General features: G+C 44.0%; 1 protein-coding gene across 1 annotated transcript in view; it reads right to left on the bottom strand.

The window, feature by feature from the left end:
- The window catches only part of ASIC2 (acid sensing ion channel subunit 2), a 950,209-nt gene that overhangs the window by 39,168 nt on the left and 890,069 nt on the right, over nt 1–20,972 (bottom strand). Inside the window, exon 3 of the mRNA XM_025041608.1 lies at nt 16,224–16,351. Within this exon, the coding sequence (XP_024897376.1) occupies nt 16,224–16,351 (128 nt within the window). The remainder of the gene's footprint in view (nt 1–16,223; nt 16,352–20,972) is intronic.

Raw genomic sequence — 20,972 nt, 5'->3', positions numbered from 1 at the left:
CTTTTAATTATTTATATTTTATATTTAAAATACATTTTTCTTGATAGCCAGCATAGTGTTGGCACTTGCTTTTTTATTCGGTCTTACTGTTTACATTTCAATTGTCGTGCTTAAATCATTTTCATTTAATGTGATTATTGACATGTTAAATTTAAGTCTATCATTTTACTCTATGTGTTCTATTGATTCCATTTGTTTTCCATTCCCCTTTTCCTCATTTTCTGCCTTCTATTAGACTAATCAAATATTTTTTTACTATTCCATTTATATCATTTTATTGGATTATTAGCTATAACTTTGTTTTGACATTTTAGTGGTTGCTGGAGGGTTTATAGTGTACATCTTTAACTTATCGCCGGCTACCTTCAAGTGATATTATAACACTTTATATACCGTATAAGAATCTTAAAATAGTATTTTCCCATTTCTCTTCTCTTAGCCTTTACGCTATTGCTGTCATTCATTTTAGTCAGGTTATATGCATATGTTATATATGTTATACATATGTTATAATGTACATGTGTTATAAACTTCGTAATACATTGTTATTACATAAGCAGTCATTATTTTAAAATATATTTAAATAATAAGATCAATATCTTGTATTTACCAATGTAGTTACCGTTTCTAGTGTTCTGCATTCTTTTATGTGGATCCACATTTCCATTGGGTGTCATTTGCCTTTTATCTAAAGGACTGTCTTTAATATCTCTTCGAGTACAGAGCTGCTAGTGATTGATCTGCTGGAGTAGGAATTTGCTGTATTTTCAGCTTTTATATGTCTGAAAAAGCCTTAATATTGCTTTATTTTTGTAAGATATTTTCTTTGGGTATGCCATTCTAGATTGACAGTTTTTTCTTCTTTCAGTACTTGCAAGATGTTGCTCCCGTCTTTCTCATGCGTTGTTTCTGATGAGAAATCTCCTGCCATCCTTATCTTTGTTTCTCTGTATGTAATGAGTTATTTTTCTTGGGATGCTTCTAAGATTTTTCTCTTATCACTGATTTTGAGCAATTTGGGTGCAGTTTTCTTCATGTTTCTTAGGATTGGGGTTTATTGGGCTCTTTCATGTCTGTGGATTTACAGTTTTTATCGAATTTCGAAAGGCTTTGACCACCATTTTCTCAAATATTTTTTTCTGCTCCTCCCCTTTCTTCAAAAACTCCAAGCACACATGTATTAGGCTACCTGAAGTTATTCCATGGCTCACTGATACTTTTTGTTTCAAAACCTTTATCTTCTCTCTGTGTTTCATTACTATTTATTTATTTAAGTTAACTAACCTTTTCCTCTGCAATGATTAACTTGTTTTTAATTCTATCCAGCATATTTTGCATCTCAGACATTGTAGTTTTTATCTCTAGAAGCTCAATTTTGTGGTTTTTATCTCTAGAAGCTCATACTTTGAATATATGGGATTTAGTTATTATAACTGCTTTAATGTCATGTCCTTGTTGGCTGTTTCTCACATGTGTAAGTTCTGGGTTGGATTCAATGGTTTGGTCTTTTCTTCTCAGTATAGGTCATATTTTCCTGTTTCTTTGCATGCCTGGTCATATTTGATTAGATGCCAGATATTGTGAATTTTATCAACAACATTTTTTTTTGTATTTTCAATATTTTTTGTATTCCTATAACTTTTCTTGAATTTTGTTCTGCGACCCTTTTAAGTTACTTGGAAATAGTTTGACCCTTTTGTGTTTTACTTTAGGATTTGTTAGGTAGAAGCAGAGCACCTTTAGTCTAAGACTAATTATTCCCCACTCCTGATGCAAGACCTTTGTGGATACTTTCTCCAATGTCCTATGAACTATGAGGGCTTCCAGGGTGGCTGGTAGGAATAGGCACTATTCCCAGCTCTGTGTGAGTACTAGGTACTGCTCCCTCTAATCCTCTCAGATGGTTCTTTTCCTGGCCTTGGGTAGTCTTATCACGTGCATACCCCAACCAGGCACCTGAATTCTGAAGGAGGATCTTCCACTGACCTTTGGAGTTCTCTCTCTGTGAAGACCTCTCCTCTTTGATATTCTGTGTTGTAATTTCTTCTTGCCTTGGGCTTCCTGAACTCTCAGCTCTGTGTCATCTACCCAGGGGGTCCACGGGGCTCTGCCTCGCCCCCTTTCCCCCCATGTACTGTGGTCTAGAAACTCTCTGAAAGATGTAAAGTGGGCAGTTACGGGGCTCACCTTTCTGTTTCCCCATCTCTCTCTGGGATCACTGTTCTTTGTTGCCTAATATTCAGAATTCTTGACAACTATTGTTTCATATTTTGTCTTTTTTTAATTTTTGGTAGTTTTAGGTGAGAAGATAAACTCACTCTGTTACAACATGTCGTCTAGAAGCAGGAGCCAGAGCCTCTGCTACTAGCACCAGTCCAAGCCATCCCAATACCAGGCTCATTTCAACACCAAGGTTAAATACTTTTTCCAGGTAAAGAGCAGATTTGAATCAAGTGTGCCTAACTCTACTATGTGTCACTGTCTCTTCATCCAGAAAGGAGTGATGTAGCTACTTCAAAATTTAAGTATTCGCATAATTATTACCAAATCAGATTCTCTCAAGAGCCAGGTAAGATAAATAGGCTTTATTAGCCCATCTGACAGGTAGAGAGTGTGAGGCCCAAAGGGGTATAGTGACCTGCCCAGGGCTACATAGAGAGCAAATGGCAGAGTCAGGACTATGGCCAGAGGCTCCGCCTTCCACTCCTAGCTGCACTTGCTGCTTCCCTTCTCCCTCATAGCAAGGCACCAGGCAGGGAGCTCAGCTTTCATTCCTGATCATAATGACAAATGCATTTCCCCACTGGGAAGAGGACAAGTAATCCAGTCTCTTGCTAGAAAATACGTGGAAAAGCAGTGCCACAATGAATGCAGTCCCAGGCGGGCCACCATGCTGCCTAGACACATGGCACGTAAGATACCATCCTGTTTTTTTGACTGTTGCCATGGTGTGCGGACAAAAGGGGAGTGTGTTTCCTTAGAAAATTTCAACAGTGACTCATCTTCATTTCTATTAGGACCAATTAAAGAAATGGGTAAGCCTTGGGGAATAACCATAATAATAGCAATGTTTGCTACCTATCAGGAAGTGGGTTGCTATCATTAAGCAGCTTCTAAAAGCTTGTAAAATAAAGCAACATCAATCACATTGAAGAGCAGTTGGCATTGAAAGATGTGAAACTCTGAAATGGATTCTCTTTAACTGAGGGTGTCATTTTCCTCTTGGTTACCAGGAATTCTGCCTACATGGAGTGGTCAGAAGACCCTGGCCTCTTTGGTGGCCTGTGAGCTCAGATACCAAATGGGGTGGTGGAAAGCCTTTGGTAGCTGAAAGGTCTGGGTTTGAACTGTGTCTCTCCACTACTAAGCTTTAATTTCTTCGTCTGTAAGATAGGCATAGGGAAGCCTATCTTGCAAAGCAGTTGTGATGAGGCAGGCTGGATAAAGTAGCTGGTGCATGGCACTCACTAATTACTACCATCACACTGGAGGTCCTCAGATTTGAAGAACAAAGAACGATGGATCTGACTATAGTAGTTCCACTTAATGGAGTGCAATGGGATGGTACAGCTGATGTTACAGTGATCTCCTCATGACAGAAGATGCTTATGGGAAATCGTGTTGAGGAACAAAAGGAAAAAAATAACATCAGAGTCCAATGAACAAACTGGACTAGAGATGACTGTCAGAATTTGCCTCACCCAAAGCCCTACTGAGAGGGCACAGTTACCATGGGCTTTGGGAAAATGGAGGTTATGAGGAGGCAAAACCGCGCATAAATGTGGAAGCAGGGTTAGAAAGCCAGTTAAGAGAGAGAGAGGATGGAGAGAAGCCAAGATATCCTGGTGAGAGATCTCTTAAGGACTGGAGTGCCTCTTGTCCTCAGCATACACGGAGAGAGAGAGAGAGAGAGAGAGAGAGAAACAAGAGAGAGCAGCTCATTGGTTCTGGGTTTCAGATACAAGCCATGTTGTCTTTGCTCTCTAGAAGCCCTTCTACAGCCTTCAGTAACCACAGCCCTTTCCTTGGGTCAGCCTCTGAGGCAATCTGCTCCCTGCAACTCCAAGAGCCCTAAGGCAGAAATGAACAGTAAAGTATACAGAGGGAAAACTGTAAGAAAAGATACCAAAAGCTCAACCATTCCTTCCTCTAAGTGGAGGTTCTATGGGTTATTTTTTCCTATTTCTCTCTTTTCCCTCCAAAATTCCTTATAATAAGCCCTGATGGCTGCTGCTGGCTATGTCTGGGGCTTGACTTCAAGAGCAGCCTGATGCTCCAAGTGGAGCACCTCCACCCTACCTGGGTCTGCTCCTGCTGCTGGCTCCCTTCAGGGTATTTTATGGAGGTTTGGGGGGCTCAGTTCAGTTAAGATCAATTCAGTAAACATTGACTGAGCCCCTATTAGGTGCTGGTATAGGTGCTGGGGAATATACTGGAGTAAGTCTTAGTCCCAGAGACAGACAAAACAAGCAAAAGACCTGGTAGGGTGGTACCCATTGTCTTTATAATGGAGCAGGGAGAAGGTGTCAAGCTAAGAGTGAGGACTAAAACTGAGAGTGGGGATATCCTTGTGATGTAGCCCAGAACTGAGGGCATTGAGGTAGGAAAGAGGATTGCTCAATTTTAAGAGCTATGGAATGTTTAAAGACAGCTTTGTCAATCTAATCCAACCTAATCAACCCAATCCAACCTAACTCAAGCTCATCCATCCCACTGAGCTAATTAAATCCGCCCCACAGGATGGAGGACTTAGTGTGGTGCCAGGAACAATGCTCTTCAATGATCATTGAGAATGGTGCACTCTGGCTTTAGACCTGGGGGAGGGGCACTTAAAAAAAAAAAGAAAAAAACTAACTTCAAAAACAGACAAAAATCTTTACAAAAGTTGCTTTTCCTAAAAGGGAAACTTCAGAAGCAATGTCTGGGGAAGGCTGTCCGCTGGGGAAGGTATTGCAGTTCCGGCCTGGAGAAAAGATTGTCATTGGCTGGAGGGAGCAGTGCAGCCCCCACCTCAGCCCCTCCCCTGGCCTTTATGTGAGCCTGTCTGTCTGTTAGATGCTGGGTTCCCACCATAAAACATATTTGTAAATACATACATTATGTATGTCCTTAAAAATTTGCACAGTTAATACATAAATTCACAAATACATTCTTGTTATAAATATTCCGGGGATCCAGAACAGTGAAAAATCTTTCACATTCATTTCTGTTCCTTTTCTCTGAGCGGCTCTCAGTATGGCATGCACCTTTCCAGAAATTTTTTGTGTGCTGCTTATGCATACATGTGCATTTATAAATACATAGTTTAGTTTAACGTGTGAGTATCTTTAATACTAATAGGATCACTCTGTATATAGTGCTCTGTAACTTGCTTTTTTCACTTACCAATATGTCCTGAAAATTTCCCCCAAGGAACCTCTAAGTCTTCCCAAGCGGGTTTCACTGTTGCAGGGGATGGGGAGGGGATTCAAATGCAGTCGCCTTCTTTAATTTAATCATTCTCCTATTGATGAATAGTTAAGTCGTTGCTAAATTTTTGCTCTCACACACAGTGCTGCAGGAAAGATCTTTATCCATGCTTCTTGAGTACTTTTGTAAGTATTTCTTTAGAACGGATTCCAAGAAGTGAAATTGGTAGATTGAAGAGGATGAGTGCTTTTGTATTTTAATGGATGCTGCTAAAAGCCAGCTCGCCTCTCTAGCCCAAGGACTCTCCTAGTTTACACTCCCCTCAGCAGCTGTTCCATCCGCCCTCTCCAGAGATGGGTGTCTTCTTTGCTGGGGTCTCACTCCTCTTCTGCTTTTTTTTTTGTTTTTGTTTTTTGCAGTTCTCTTGGCTCTCCTACAGACCTTGGCCAGATGCCATCTTTCTGTCCTGTGTCACCTAATTGAGTCAAGATCCCATTTTAAGGACAATGAGTGCTATGTCAAAACGTGAAGCAGATAAATCAAGGAATGATGACTCTCATTTTAGGATGATTTATTTGTTTCACAACAGACCTGCTCCAGAGTTTGCAGCAATCCATTAACTAATATTGATTAAGTCTGCAGTTCATTCATTCATTCACTGATTTATAGCATTAGGCTCTGTGCTAGCTGTTTTGGAGCCCTTGCCTTCAAAGGGCTTACTCTCACTGGAAGGAGCAAGATATGCCCCAAACTTGTGTTATTAGGTAAATTTACACTAATAGCTGGCAGGGTGTTGTTAAAATGTTTTAAATGTTCAAAAAAAGAGACATCTCAGTAGGTGAGAGACAGATGCTTTGGGGATAGAGCAATCTAACAGATAGCACTATGATTTGTTAGCACACAGTGGATGATTACTGGGGCTGTCCAGCCTGTTTGTCACTACAGAAACAAATGCAGAGACTTCTCTATCCCTGGGCAGCAGTTGTTTTCAAGCATGAAGGAGGGAGAAATAGAAAAGAGATGTCTTTATCAGAGTACCCCTTCCCATGCCCTTGCCAAGGGAGTGTGACAGTCAGCAGGACTGTTAATATTCATTCATTCATTTTCATTCATTCATTCATTCATTCATTCATTCAGGTTGATATTTCTAAAAGATTTGTTTGTCATTATCTAACCTTCCCAGTTGTCACGAAAAAGATGAACTGCTTTCAGCCTGCATATGGAAGCATCCTCTACAAATATTTTTTTGAATCTCATAAAAAAAACCCATCAGAAGCCAAGGCCACACTGTTCAGAGTTCAGATAGCAAGCTGCTCATGAATCAAAAGATAACATGGTTCTGGGTAGCAGAACTCAACCAAAGAATGTTCTGATTTATTAACTTGTCTCCTGAGTAAGATAAAGTTGGTGAGTTAATAGACATTAGGCCTCCTTTCCTCTGCCTGGGTCTGAGGAGGAAATAAGCCACTGAGAGATAAGCAACTGGCTTCTAATGTCAGAGCCAGTGCAGAAGGTGCCAGGAGAAGCTAGTTCTGCCCTGATGGATGCTAGTGAGAGTGAGCACCACACTTTGGACCAAGACTGGGGCTGCCATGTCAGTACCATTTCTGGGTAATCCTTTTTTCTATACACTCAGCAAAGGTACTTAAATTTTTTTTTTCTAGTGTTAAAAACTGTTTATGTCAGTTACATCATATCCGAAAGCTAAGCAAAGCTTAAATGGGCTGTAAATTATTGTAAATTAGCTCTCAGAGATCATTTTACAACATTCCATCCATCCATCCATCCTTCCATCTAAGAATCGAAAGACCTAATATTTTCCCTTACGAAGTTTACAGTATACTGGGGGCATCTTACACAAACACATATAGCTCTTTATATGTTTGATTATTTGATTGATTGTCTGCCTCTCCTGCTAGACTGTAAGCTCTGAGAACCAGGTCAGTCCTGTTTACTGCTGTAACCTTGAAGCCTAAGACAGTCCCTGGCACATAGTAGATGCTCAATAAATTCATGAGTTAGGAGGAAATGATCCAGAAATGGGGTAGGAAGGCTCCAGGCCTGTGAGTAGAGCAGTATGTGAATCAGAGTAGGGCTGCTGAAGAGTAGTGGAATATAAACATTGCAACCAGGATGTGAAATTGAGACTTTATTCTCTGGGTTGGGAAAGACATTAGTGTGTATCAAGCAGGAGACTGACGTGATAAATTAAGCTCTTTCTCTTTTTCATGCATTCATTTATTCATTCATTCCATTTAATACAATTTGTCAAGCATCTTCTATATGTAAATGCTGAGATAGGAAAAACAGAAATAAGATAGGGTTGTATCCTCAAAGAGCTCACAATCTGGTAGGGGAGACAGATAAATAAACAGATGATTAGATTGTGTACATTTTTATGCTAGAAATTCACACAAAATACTCTCGCTTGGACTTCTGGAGGAGGTAACATTTGAGCTGAGTCTCGAAGGACACATGAATTAGATAAAGAATGGGTGGGAAGGGTGTTGCTGTCAGGGAGAGGCGAAGAGCATGTGATACTTGGGAATAACTGTACACAGTTGAGTATAGCTGGTGCATTGTGTGGGAGGCCATGGGAGTAGAGATTGATGCAGCTGATACTGTAGGCAGGGGCCAGAGTAGAAAGGTCCATGAGGAGGTTCCTGAATTTTACCCAGTGAGTAATGAGGGAAGAAGATGCTCAGATTTGTATTTTGGGAAGATTATGTTGATGTAGATGGATTGGAGAGGGGCAAGATGGTCAGTGGAGAGACTAGTGAGGCAGCTGTTGTTCTTATCCAGGTGGGGAATCACAAAGGAGCAAATTAGCATAGTGTCTGGGGTGGGGGATGATAATAGCTAGCATTCACTGAGCATTAACTGTATGCCAAGAACTATTCCACATGCTTACATTAACTCACTCAACCCTTTAACTACCCGCTGAGGTGGAACTGTCATTATTCCCATTTTAAAGATGAGGAGAATGAGACACAAGGTCACACACATCTAGTGAATGAAGATTTGTACTCACACCATTACAGGCTTGGAGATTCTAGGAGGAGCAACAATTTTAGGGTGCAGGCGTGGGGACAGGGAAAAAGGATGAACTCGGTTTAGACTATTGACTTGAGATGCCCATGGGACTCTGAGAGGAGGCATTTGGCAGCACCTGGATTGCTGGGTCTGGAGCTCAGGAAGGATATCTGGGCTGGAGGTGGCAATCTGAAAGTCATGGTAAAGGGCAAACTCATTCAAGGAGACTGCAGACTGGGAGGTGCCAAAAACAGCAACCTGGAACGCCCATCATCTAAGGGATGAACAGAGAAAGAATGGCTTATGAAGGGGAGTAAGAGTAAAGGGCAGAAAGGTGAGAAGAAAACCAGACCAGGGTGGAGAAGAGTGTCTCAGGAAAGGCATGGTCCACAGTCTACATGCTGCTGGGAAATAAGAAAGGATGAAGACCGAGGAGTGAGGAGTATCCTTATCAACAAAGATTGGATGTAGTCACGAAGATCTCATGGGTGATCTTGACAAAGAAAAGCTTCAGTGGAGTGCTAGAGGCGGGCTGAGAAGTGAAAGGGAGGTGAGAAGGTAAAGACAAACGAGGCTAGAGAACTCTTTGGAGACTTTGTTGGGCGCAAAGGCGAGGGAGAGGCTGCAAGGCAGAAGGGAGGCAGGATAGAATGATGTTTTCTCCTTCTAAGACTTGAGCATATTTTGTGTGAATTCATTTGGGACTTTCTCAGCAGAGCTGAATACATTGGCTCATCCTAGCCAATCAACATTTCTTCTCTTCCCTCTTCCACTCCCTGCCATCAGCTGCATCTTGATAAATATGAGCTCTAATTGTATAGGAAAAATGGTGAAAACCTGACTATTGGCAAAACTGTGTAGGGACCTGAAGATACTTCTATTTTAGAAGATGAGTGGAACAAGTGTTGAAGTAGCTAAGCTAGTAGATGCCTAATTGATTCTTATGTTCATCTATTTATGGGAAACAATGTACCCTCTTGATCATCGATGGAACTAACCAGCAGGCTCTCTCACCGTCTGGCACCTCCCTGGTGCTTTCTGGAGCAGAACTGGATGCTACCATATTTATGTAGCTCCAGTTTTGACAGTTTGGAAGTTGCTGAAGGCATGTGTAACACATTCTCTCCCCTGCCTTGAGAAAAATAACTGGGCAAACCTCCATTTCTATTTTTATTTGAGATGGGGTGGGGGATACTGTTTCTTGTGGTGTGCCATGGAATTCCCTCTGAATGTTGGAAATGTGATGAACCTACATCAAAGGCAAAGGCTTTGGCTTCTGCAGGAGCCAACTGGGCTCATGTATGCTGCCAATGATCTAATTGAGGCCAGCAGGACACTAGTGTTAGTGTTTGCCTTCATTTACAGCCCCAAGTAGGCTAGTGGGCAGCTGCTCGATGCAGGGTGTGGTGTGATGATGGGCATTCTCACGGTACTTTGGATACAGCTCAAGTGAGGAACCAACACAGAATCCAGGTTGTGGAATTGGAGCCCTTCTCACACCCAATGTTTCCAAATTGGCAGTGAGAAGAGTTTTTGGTGAGGATGGGGATACAGCTCAAGTGAGGAACCAACACAGAATCCATGTGGAATTAGAGCCCTTCTCACACCCAATGTTTCCAAATTGGTAGTGAGAAGAGTTCTTGGTGAGGATGAGATACCCTTGGCAGTGATATCCAACCCTGGCTCCCAAAGGTATTTCTGAGACGCTCAAATATAAACCCAGGGCCATGTTCTCCAGAGAATTTCCTGAATGATGAGGCTGGTGGCCAAGTGACCACTCAGGATCTCCAGATTCATTCCTAGGCCTACCAAGGAGCATGGGCAAGATGGATGAACAAATATTTGATGAATACATGAATAAACATTTAGAAAACAAAAATCTCCACCAACTCTTTGAGCAGGGGGTGGGAGATGATGAAAGTCTTTTGATATCAAATCACCACTGGGTGTTCCACCAGGATTAGTAATCACCTTAAATTTGGGGCAAAGAGTCTGACTGGTGATGTCAACACCGAAGAGTTTGTCTTATGCCCTTACCACGTGAATGCCTTAGCTTTGCACTTGTGCATATATTTACTTACTCATTTAATTCTTCCAAAATTCCAGTGTCCTGTCCTGGCCCTCTCATGTGTTCCGTCTACTCTCCTGTACATAGGTGGCTTCCAGATCTACATCTCCTGACCTCTTTTATGAGCTTTTGGTTTGATTAGGGTCTCTAAGTGTACAGCCAGGAATGATACAGATATCATCATCTGTCTTAGGCTAGCTTAACAGCCTCAGAGGGGAAGAGAGCCCTCAGGGCAGATTCTAATGGGAGTTTTGATGAAGGTGGGTGTCGGGGGAGGCAGGGAGAGCATTAGAGTATAGCATTTGAGTGCCATTTGAGCATATAGTACAGATTTGAAAATTAGAATGCCTTCTTTCTTTCAACAATACACCTTTACAGAGCTTACACATTAGCAAAGCACTAGTGGGATATACAATCTAAAAGACACAATCCTTGCTCTCAGGGAGCTCCCAGTCTTTGGCGAGACAAGGGCCAATGGAGGTTAGTGAAGGAACTTTCTAAGAGGCAGGTGTAAGGAGCAGTGGTGTACAAGTAAGTCCTACAAGAAGAGTACTGTATCTCTTAGGAACGTGACAAGATTGCAAAAACAAAAAAAACAAAAAAAACAAAAAAAAAAACCCAAATCATTCTATGAGTGCTCCAAGGTCAGGACCAGGTCTTGCTCATCTTCATTTTCCCAGCACAGTAGATGCTTGGTGAATATTTGCTGAAGGAATAAATGAATCCACAAAGTATTGTATGGAGCACATAGCTGCTCCTTGGGGAATGGCAGAATGGAGCGGGGAAGGTCTTCTTAGAGCCCATGATCTTTGATCAATATTTGGAAATAAGAAGAGGACTTTGCCAGGTAGATAAACAAGGGAGGGATTCTGGCCAGGAGGAACAGTGGGTGCAAAGGCACAGAAGCAGGCCTCCAAGAATATGGAGTATTTGATGGATGGTTCTTCTGTGTATGGTACCTGGTGGTTAACCACAGGTGGGTGATGAAGTTGGACAGGGGCCAGGGACCAGGTAGAACAGAGCCTTGGAAGCCATTCTAAAGGGTTGGGATTTTACACATTACAGGAAACCCAGGAATTTAAGGGTTTTAGGTAGGGTAGTGACATGACCACTATGTGGAGGCTGAGGAAGGGGCACTACTAGTGAGCCTCTCTTCTGAATTAGGGTTGCGGCTTACCCCAGCTCCTGCTTCTCACGAGCAGGAACCCAGGTTCTGCTTCCCAGAATCCTTGCTCCAATATACCTTAACAGCACCCCACGACAGCTGGCATGAAGGAGGGAGTCACTGGCTGGCAGAGCAGGGAGCGGGTATGAAAATGCTGTCGGTCAGACTTCCAGAGGATACCTGTGTGCTTGAGTGACTTGGTCAGGGACTCCCAGGCTGTTAATGGTGGAGGCCATTTCAGGTCATCTAACTCAGTCCTACCATTTAATGGAGGGGAAACCTGAGGCCCAGGGAGAAAAACAACCCGTCCAACATCTCATGGCAGAGTCAGGACTGGAATCAAGGCCCGTGGGCTCCCTGCCTGGTTTTCTCTCTACACATAGATCTGGGCTCAAAGCCGAGCCCTGCTATTCCCTTAGCTATGTGACCTTAAGCAAGTTACTTAACTATGTAGTTTTGTCATCTGGGTCATGGAGATAACAGCTTTCGGGGTAGTGTGGGAGATTAAGTGAGATAATGCATGTCAAATGTCTCTGCAGCTTAATGCCTGGCAGGTAGTGTGTGCTCAGTTAGCAGCAACTTCCTTGTCTGCCCTTCCGGGGTCCTGCTTCTGCCCAGCGTGCTATCCCACTGCCTGTCTTTGGTGGTGGTGGTCCTGGGACCACGCAGGGGCTCCTGCAGCAGCCAAACTAGCCAGCGGGATGGTTCTCAGGTTGTCCACGAAGGCAGGGGCATACCTTGGCTTAACTGGGTTTAGGGCAAATACTGATTTAAAAAAGCTACAGCCCAATAGTGTGTTCTTTCAGATTACAAATAAAACAGAAAAACTTTGAAAGGAGTGTGTATAATTTTGCATGGGCAGGATGATTTTTACCACCCATTTTTAAAAAGATTCATGGCAGAATTCCTAAAGACCCTCGCTCAGGAGTCATTTTCCCTAACACGATTCACACCAGCTTTCCAGAAAAGAGCCTTTTACTCCTCACGGTACTGTCACCCTTCCTGACCTTCTTGAAAGAGCCCTTTGAACTTTGACCTGAAGCAGCAGAATTCTGGAATGGGGACAATGTAGCCACCATAGACTGTAAGACACTCCATCATTTTATGTGCCACCAAGAAAGTAAGGGCACTGCCAATTGTAACTGTGACATGTGATTTATCGTGAAACAAATCCTGATTTCAGAAATGTTAAAATGTGAAAAAAATCATGGATCTTAGAATCAATGAAACCTGGTGTTTGACGTCCAGGGTTAGCTAGCTAGGTCAGTACAGTACTCATGACAGAACGAAAATGTACGAATGGGGGCCAATCCTCAAATTATACTTGGCTTCATATTATTTAATTATTTTTTTCTTTGTGAAAGAAACCACGAATACATAGGCTCTTCGAGGACAGACACTGGCTCTGTTTTGTTCACCACTGTCTTGCCATCACTTCACTCATAAGAGCTGTTTGACAAATATTTGCTGAATGAAAGAATAAAACAAAGCCACATTATAAAATGTGCAGTGAACTCAGAGAAGAAAATAAATCATTCATAATCCCTCCACTGTGGGTATTTTGGCTTATTTCCTTCGAATCTTATTTCCTATGAATATGCTCTTTTATATAGATGTAAACATAATGTATTATTAGATTTAGCTCCAGGATGTGTTTTTGTATTTCTCTATTAATATGAATGAAATGATAAAATGAGATGATGCAGAAATGCTTTGAAGGCTGTGAAATGTTTAACCAAATATCTTACTATTAGTTATAATTATCATAGCAATGCCGATATGAATGAGGCTGATTTTCTGTGAATATACTTCAAAGCAAACAATGAATTTGCCCTCTGAAGCTGGGAGTATGTTCTGTTTCTGCTCACCATGGGGAGTCCCTCTGTTTCGAATTGGAAAGGAAAAGAGACTGAAGGACTCTTAGAAGTCATCAGCTCCAAATTCCCACCTGGCCCAGACATTTCTTTAGTGTCACTAATAGAGGGTAAGCAGAGGTAGGGGAGGAATAGGCACCTCTCTCAGGCCGATGACAAACAGCAGCCCACAAAGAGCTCCCTTCTTTCCAGCCTTCGGCTAGCGGCATGAGACGGAGTTACACTGTGGGTTCCAGAGACTACCGCTTGCTTCCCCTGCATGCTGATGGCAACACGGACACCAGAGAAATGCCAACACAAGTCAGTCATTCATGACAGGTATGGCGGTTACAGTCAACAAACCTCAAAGTCGGAACTGCCCTGGATAACTAGTCAAAAATTAGCCGTTAGAGAGTAAAAGGAATTCACTCACAGAGCTAGTAAGTAGTCTAATCCATGCCTGGGTCTTTGAAGGGAGGAAGTTTCCCCACACAACATGCAGAAGGAAGGACTGACAGAGATTCTCTCCTTGACCAAACTCTAGCCAGGTCCCTCTGAGCCCTCTTTTCAACTAGGCCTCAACCTTAGCCTATAAAGATCTGAACAAACACTAACGTAGTTTCTAATAGCTCAAAGCCACATCCCTAGGATGACCCTAGACCCCCTATCCCTGGTCCCCTTTGAGCCTCTGCCTGAGAAAACTCAAAGCTGCCAAAAGAATTTACTATTTGCTCCTGCCAACACCAGAAGATAGGGCCTCTGTCTCCCTGTCTTTGTGGGAAGATGGGAGCCTAACTTGGATAAATGCCAGTTAGCAAACTCAGATCGGTTTCACGTGGACCAACTTCTCCTTCCCATTCTGTCATTTTTCGCTGCCCTGACTCTGCTCAAGCCCTCTCTGTTCCCCCTCCCTCCTCCCTGATTTTTCCTTTAAATCGCTTAGTCACCTCTGTACAAATTGAAGTTGAGTTCAGTTCACACTGAACCTTCTTTCCTATTGTAATAAGTATATTACTCATTAAAATTTGTCCTTGCCACTTTAACTAGTGTCCAGCTTTGTTTATATTTAACAGAACTCAGGCTGGCTATCACACCTAGGCTAACGGCTCAGGCTCTGGGTTCATCCAGACCGCCTGTCTATCTGCACACCTTTACCTGTTAGTCTTTAAAAAAATTTCTTTTCAATTACAGTTGACATTCAATATGATATTAGTTTCAAGTGCACAGCATAGTAGCTAGACATTTATATAACTTATGAAGTGATCCCCTCGATAAGTCTAGTACCCGCCTGGCACCATACATATAGTTATTACAATATTATTGGCTATATTCCCTATGCTGTACTTTACATCTCTGAGACTATTTTTTCTGACTCACATCCTCAGCCCCGAACTTGGCTCTCTGCCGTCTGCTTCGTGCCCTCTTTCTTTGTCCTTAAGGATGGGGTTTTCTGGGTGCACAGGTTGGTTCTCACTTCGCACACCCTTGAATGCTCCATTTTTGCTTGTACCGCCTGTCTCAGACTCCTCCCAGCCTCCTCTGCCTCCCAGCCAACCTCTCGGCCTCCTCTGTTCTGCCTCAAAGCCGCCCTCCCACCCACTATGTGCTGCGGTAGAAGCTGATCTTGGCTTTTAGCAACTACCCAGGCATTAAGTACAAGGCACAGTTCCTGAGGCCTACACCATCAATTCTTTCTCAGAGATTCAAAAATACAGCTCATTACAGATTTAAAACCAGCTTCGAATACAGTTTTATAAAATGGCTAAAGGTCAGTATTAGGTGAGAGATGACATTTGAGTCAAGTTTTAAAAACAAGCTTAACTTGTAAGTCACATGTGTATCTCTGTGTTGACTACTCCTTCACTGTTCCCCTGACAGCCAGTGCCTTTCTCACACCTGATAGCCAGTGCTTCCTACCACTCACTGATCTCACTCTTTGCCCCAGGCCGCCCAGGGCAAATCATCATCCTAGCTTCTATTCTAGGCAAACCAGAGGTAAGAGAAAGTGTCCCTGTGTTTCTCTGCAGTCCTGCTGTGAGACTTCTCCCCTATTGAGAATTTGTGAACGTTCTAAGATGTGAACCCCACGTCAGACATGAGACTGTACCAGTCCTCACTCAACTGACGTGAAGAATCGACGCAGCAGTCCTGGTTGGCTGGGAGAATCCTTTCTCTGTGCTAAATCAGAGAGAGCGGGCAGGAACCTATGCGAGGGGCTTCCCTCCACTTAAGCTCTATTGTGAGAGAATAACACCCCTATCCCTTTTCCTTTTTGCAGACCATTTTGAATTATATTAACACAGTGATGAAACATATCAAACTCTGGTTAGCAGTTTCCCTTAGTATCTGTCCCCCTTCCCTATCCCCTGCCCCAATATTTTTGCCCAGAATGTTCTAGGAAAAACAACAACAACAACAACAACAACAACCAATTCAGAGAAAAAGAAAATAAGATGGATTTCCTTTATACTTGATTTTAGGACCCGACAGGAAGTACTAGGGAATGGGGTTACAGAGGTTAGCCGACACCTTCTCCACTTTCAGGGTGAGTCCCTTTACTGAGACCAGCTGTGCTCCAGCCTCCTGGGTGGATTCAGAACCTTCTAGAAGTGGGAATCCAATTTCTCCTCCTCACGCCTCTTCGGGTGGCCAGGACAGGCCAAGGACCACTGACCAAGAGAGCCCAGGAACTTACCCTCTGCTCCTGTGTGGCCACGAAAGTCTGGAACCCTGGCGCCACCCCAAAGCCCAGTTCTTGGATGAAAGGTGGCTCTGACTGACTGTGGATCTGAACTTTCACTCCTGCTTCAAACGTCGTTTCCTCTGAAAGAACAAAGGTGGATAGAACCGTGGGTCAGAGATAACAGATGCTTATGCAGTCCTGGGACCGAAAAGCTCAAAGGGACACCAGAGAGGCCATGTGGTAGTCAGAATAAAAGCCCTCAAAGACGTCCACTTTCTTATCCCTGGAAACTGTCAATCTGTTACCTTCTGCAGCAAAAGGACATTGCAGATGTGATGAAATGAGGGATCTTGAGATGGAGAGATTTTCCTGGATTCGTCATGTGTCCCAATGTTATCACAAGGGCTTTTGTAAGAGGGAGGCAGGAGGATCAGAGTCAGAGAGAGAATGGAAACATGCTATGCTGCTGGCTTTGAAGTAGGAGGAAGGAGCCACAAGCCAAGGGATGTAGGCCGCTGCCAGAAGCCAGAAAAGGCAAGGGAACGGATTTTTCTCAAGAGCCTCCAGGAAGAATGCAGCCCTGGTAACACCCAGATTTTAGCCCATTGAGACCCATTTTGGACTTCTGGTCTCTAGAACTGTAGTATAATAAATTTATGTTGTTCAAAGCCTCTAAGTTTGTGGTAATTTGTTTCAGTAGCATTCAGAAATGAATTCAGGCCAAGTAGGCCAACACCTTACTTTAGTCTCCAGAACTATAGAATGGGATTATGATGTTAATCAAGCACCTTTATTTTATTTACTAACTTTTCTACTGGGCTGTGAGCTGAAGATGAGATCAGGAGGAGAAAAATACAATGATACAGCCATAGAAATCAAAACATAGGGCTTGCCTGTATTGTACACCACATGTCTGCCGCTTGGAGCTGTGGGAAATGGACAATTAGAAGAGAAGTTTCTGCCTTTTTTACTTTGGCAGGAGAAATGCCCCTTGGCAGTGAGAGGTGGCAGGGGTGGAGGAAGGTGATGGGATGGAAAATCCTGGCTCATCCTGTATGTTGGCACTCAAAATTGGTGGAGAATGCACCTATGACATACATAAGCCTTTACGGTGCTTTCTTCTCTGTCTTGACTCGTTCCAAACAGCACGCAGAGTGAGCTTTCCGAAATGTAAGTCTGTGTAACTCTCTCCTGTGCTTATAAGGAGCCCAGCCACCTTAACCCGCCCCTTTTCTAGCTTTGCTCTGGGCAGCCTTCTGCTTTGTGGCACTGTGGGGTCCAACACTCCAGGGCTGCCGGACTGATTGTTATTGGTCCTTGCTCTGCACGAATGCATGCAGATCTCCTTCTGCCTGGAATGTCTTTCTACCCAGTCCACCTGACCATCTCCCTACTTATCCCTGAAGATCTAGTCCCCAGCCCCACCTAAGGTGACTCCCTTTGCTCTGTGAAATTCTTCACATATGCCTGATAAAGCCTCTGCCACACCATGTAATAATCCTTTAACTGACTACTGCTTTCACAAGCTGGAGCAGCCTGAGGCCAGGTTCTGAGCTTTCTCTCTGGATCTCAGAGGTCCTGCACAGGGTCAGGCAGCTAGCAGGTACGAGTGAAAATCTGTGACTCGAACTTCACTCTCTTATTAACGGGCAAGGCCAGTTTAGAGTCCAAATCAAGGAATGTTCTAAAAGAAGAGAGTGGAGACAGGATGGGTAAATGCAGAAATGAGGGAAGATGGTGGGGGTGGGAGAAATGGAAGTAGGCATCTGTCAGGACTAAGGCCACAGTTCGGGGAGCGTTTTGAGACACACACTAAAACTGGCACAGAAGAGAAAGGTGAGGAAGGAAGGACTAGGGCCAGGCAAATGGACAGGACTCACGAATAGCCTGGGGACTGGTGACCAAGGCAGGGGAAAGGGTCCAGAGCTGGGTGAGAATTCCAAGGTTGGGGGTGCATAGAAAGGTTTAGTAGATAGACATGAACTAGAGTGAAGGACAGGTAGGCCTTCCTAGTCTAGATGAGGAGTCCAGTGGCTGACACAGGGTATAGGCAAAAGGTACCCTTGACCCTTGGCCTTTCATCCTACGTCTTTGGAGAGAGGGAGAGAGTCCCAGGCAATCCACAAACACGTCCCCCTCTCCTCCAGCAGTCAACGGCTCTGTGGTTTTGTGTCCCTCTCTCTCATCAGTGGTGAATGCCTCAAGAGAAGAGGGTGCTTCTATTCATTCCAGTGCCCATTTCTTCTATAGACTGGGAGGAGGGCTGTGGGAGACGGAGGATAGATGGGAAGAGGGGGAGGTGAGCTGTCAGCTTTCTGTGGCTGTGTTCTCTAAGGCCTGCCCATGAGTGGGGTTAAGGAGAGGCCAAGGAGCCCAAAGAATAGGCTCTCAGTGGGGAGAGGAGTGAACGTGGAGCAATGTTTTATAGGATGCCTGTGCTTGGGTGAACTGAACTCACATTCAGGAATCGGAACAGGAGAGATGCCAAAACTTGTTTTCCACAGCAAGCTGAAGCTGTGCGCCTGCTGTAGAACTGAGCTTAAGAAACCTCAGAGCCAGTAAGACAGGCTCAAAGGAGGGGTCCTGTGGCTCACAGGGAGAAATGAAAACGGAACAGAAATGCTGCGAGGAATGGGCAAAGCAGACAGGCGGGGCACGGCTGTGTCAGTGAGAGCTGCCCAAAGCTAATCAGACTGGGTTAGGATTCGCAAGGGGCGCGTATTCCAGAAGCAGCAGGAGCAGAGTAAAATCCTAAAGTAAACTCATGTCTTTACCAACATACGGCAACCAATGGGCATGAGCGGAAGAGGGTGATGGGTAAGGTGTCTGTTCTCTTTAGAGCTTTTCAGTAGAACTTTTTGCCAAGATGGAATGTTCTATGATTTGTGCTATCCAATGTGCCACTAGCCATGTGAAGTGTGATTAGCGCAACGAGAATCTGACATTTTAGTTACTCAACTAATTAATTACCCCTGGCTTTACTGAGGTATAATTGACAGATAACACTGTAGGATAGTTGAAGCGTACATGATGATTTGATACATGTGTATGTCGTGAAAGGATTTCTCCCATCTAATTAACCCATCCATCGCCTCATATATTTACCTTTTCCTTGCTTGCTTTATTTATTTTTAATTTAATTTAATTTTAATTTGCTAACCTAAATTTAAATAGTCACACGTGGTCAGTGACAAGCTTACTGGGCAGTGCCGTTGTCGAATGCCAGCTGTGCACAGACCCCGGCCCTCTCAGAGCAGCGGGGCTGAGGAGGACTCCATCACCCTGCTTTCCTAAGCAGCTGTCCCAGTGCGTGTCTTGTCTGGAGACCCTGGCTGAGCCCCTCTGGCCCTGCTTTTCGTGAAGCACAACTTATTCTTACAACTCCAGATAGAGTTTGTTTCTGTTCCTTCATATAACTTTCCTCTGTGGATTATTCTCCCTCTGTGGACAACAGTTCCCTCCAGTCTGGACCCTAAAAACACCAGCACCACGTGCCACCAAGCAATAGGTTTCCTCCCCTGTCACCGGGCTCGGGAGGTCTCATTTGCTGATATGTAGGTGGGCTGCACACAAAACAACGGCAATCACAATAACTCGGATCGCCCACATGATTTTTGGATCCCAGTGCAAAATGAAAATGTGAGACCTTTATTAAGAAATAATCGAGTTTTAAGACAGTAAGAGCAGAGCATTAAGCCATGAGTATGGCTCTTCTGAGCACAGGGGCCTGTGTGATGGCACAGGTCGCACATTCAGGAAGCCAGATATGGCATTAACCCAGACTGGTGCTGGATAGAATTACTCACATTCTCGTATTCCTCTCACCACTAAATGATTCAACACTGAGCTGCTTCAAAGAGTGCAGGCCCCTACTGCAGTGAAGAATTTGTTTACACATCATGAACACCAGGATTCAAAGCCCCAGAGAGCAAGAGAGAGAGCACAGAGAAAGAAGAAGTTACTACACACACAGTGCTAGGAGCCCTTGTTAATTGGGACCAAGCTGAAACCCAGACAGCTTAACATGAAAGATGATGTTGAATCAGGAGGAGGGTGGTAGGTGAGTTCAACATGCAGAGGCTGAACCTCTCTTTCATTTTTCAGGAGCATGGCCATGGCCACATGAGGTGAAGTCTACCTGTGGAGTGTTTTCTGCTGGTGCAGAGAGGATTTGGGGGCTCTGCGGGAGGAGGCAGGGAGTGATGGGCAGAACACATAATATGGCAGGGAAAGTACATTGCAATAAAAGAAGCTTAAATCTTTAATCTTTGCAAATTACAGGAAACACGCCGAGGAAATAAACACTGCAGAGAAGTAGGAAGGGAAGCTGCTCTGAAAATCCGGAGAAATTTTCTAGGTTAAGTCAGGGATGAACTGGTACAAAGCAATTTCATGTTGGATGAATCTGACTTTATAACAGTGGCTGGAATAATTAGCTTGAGAGGTGTGGGTGGGAGGGAGGCCGGCCATATGGTGGTGATTGTAGTCATCTCAGTGCAGGATAGCTTGTTTGTCTGTCCCCTCACCAGCCCTCTCCACTGTGCTTGCTCCCTGGGAGCTGCACTTGTAGAGACTGTACTGATGGGCTTCCTTGCCCTCTGGCTTCTAGTTGGGTTCAGCCAGTGATGGTCCCAGGAGGAAACTGGAGGAGAGAAGAGGGTCCGGCTGAGATACTCAGTCTCTAGCCTCTATTTTCTGAGTCACGGCAGATTAGCGGCATGTCACGTTGGAAGGCCACGGCTCTGGGTTGGGCGGGCGGGG

Source organism: Pteropus alecto, unplaced genomic scaffold (genome assembly GCF_000325575.1).
Source record: "Pteropus alecto unplaced genomic scaffold, ASM32557v1 scaffold98, whole genome shotgun sequence".
In the NCBI taxonomy this organism is placed as follows: domain Eukaryota; kingdom Metazoa; phylum Chordata; class Mammalia; order Chiroptera; family Pteropodidae; genus Pteropus; species Pteropus alecto.
This window is presented reverse-complemented; position numbering and strand designations above follow the sequence as displayed.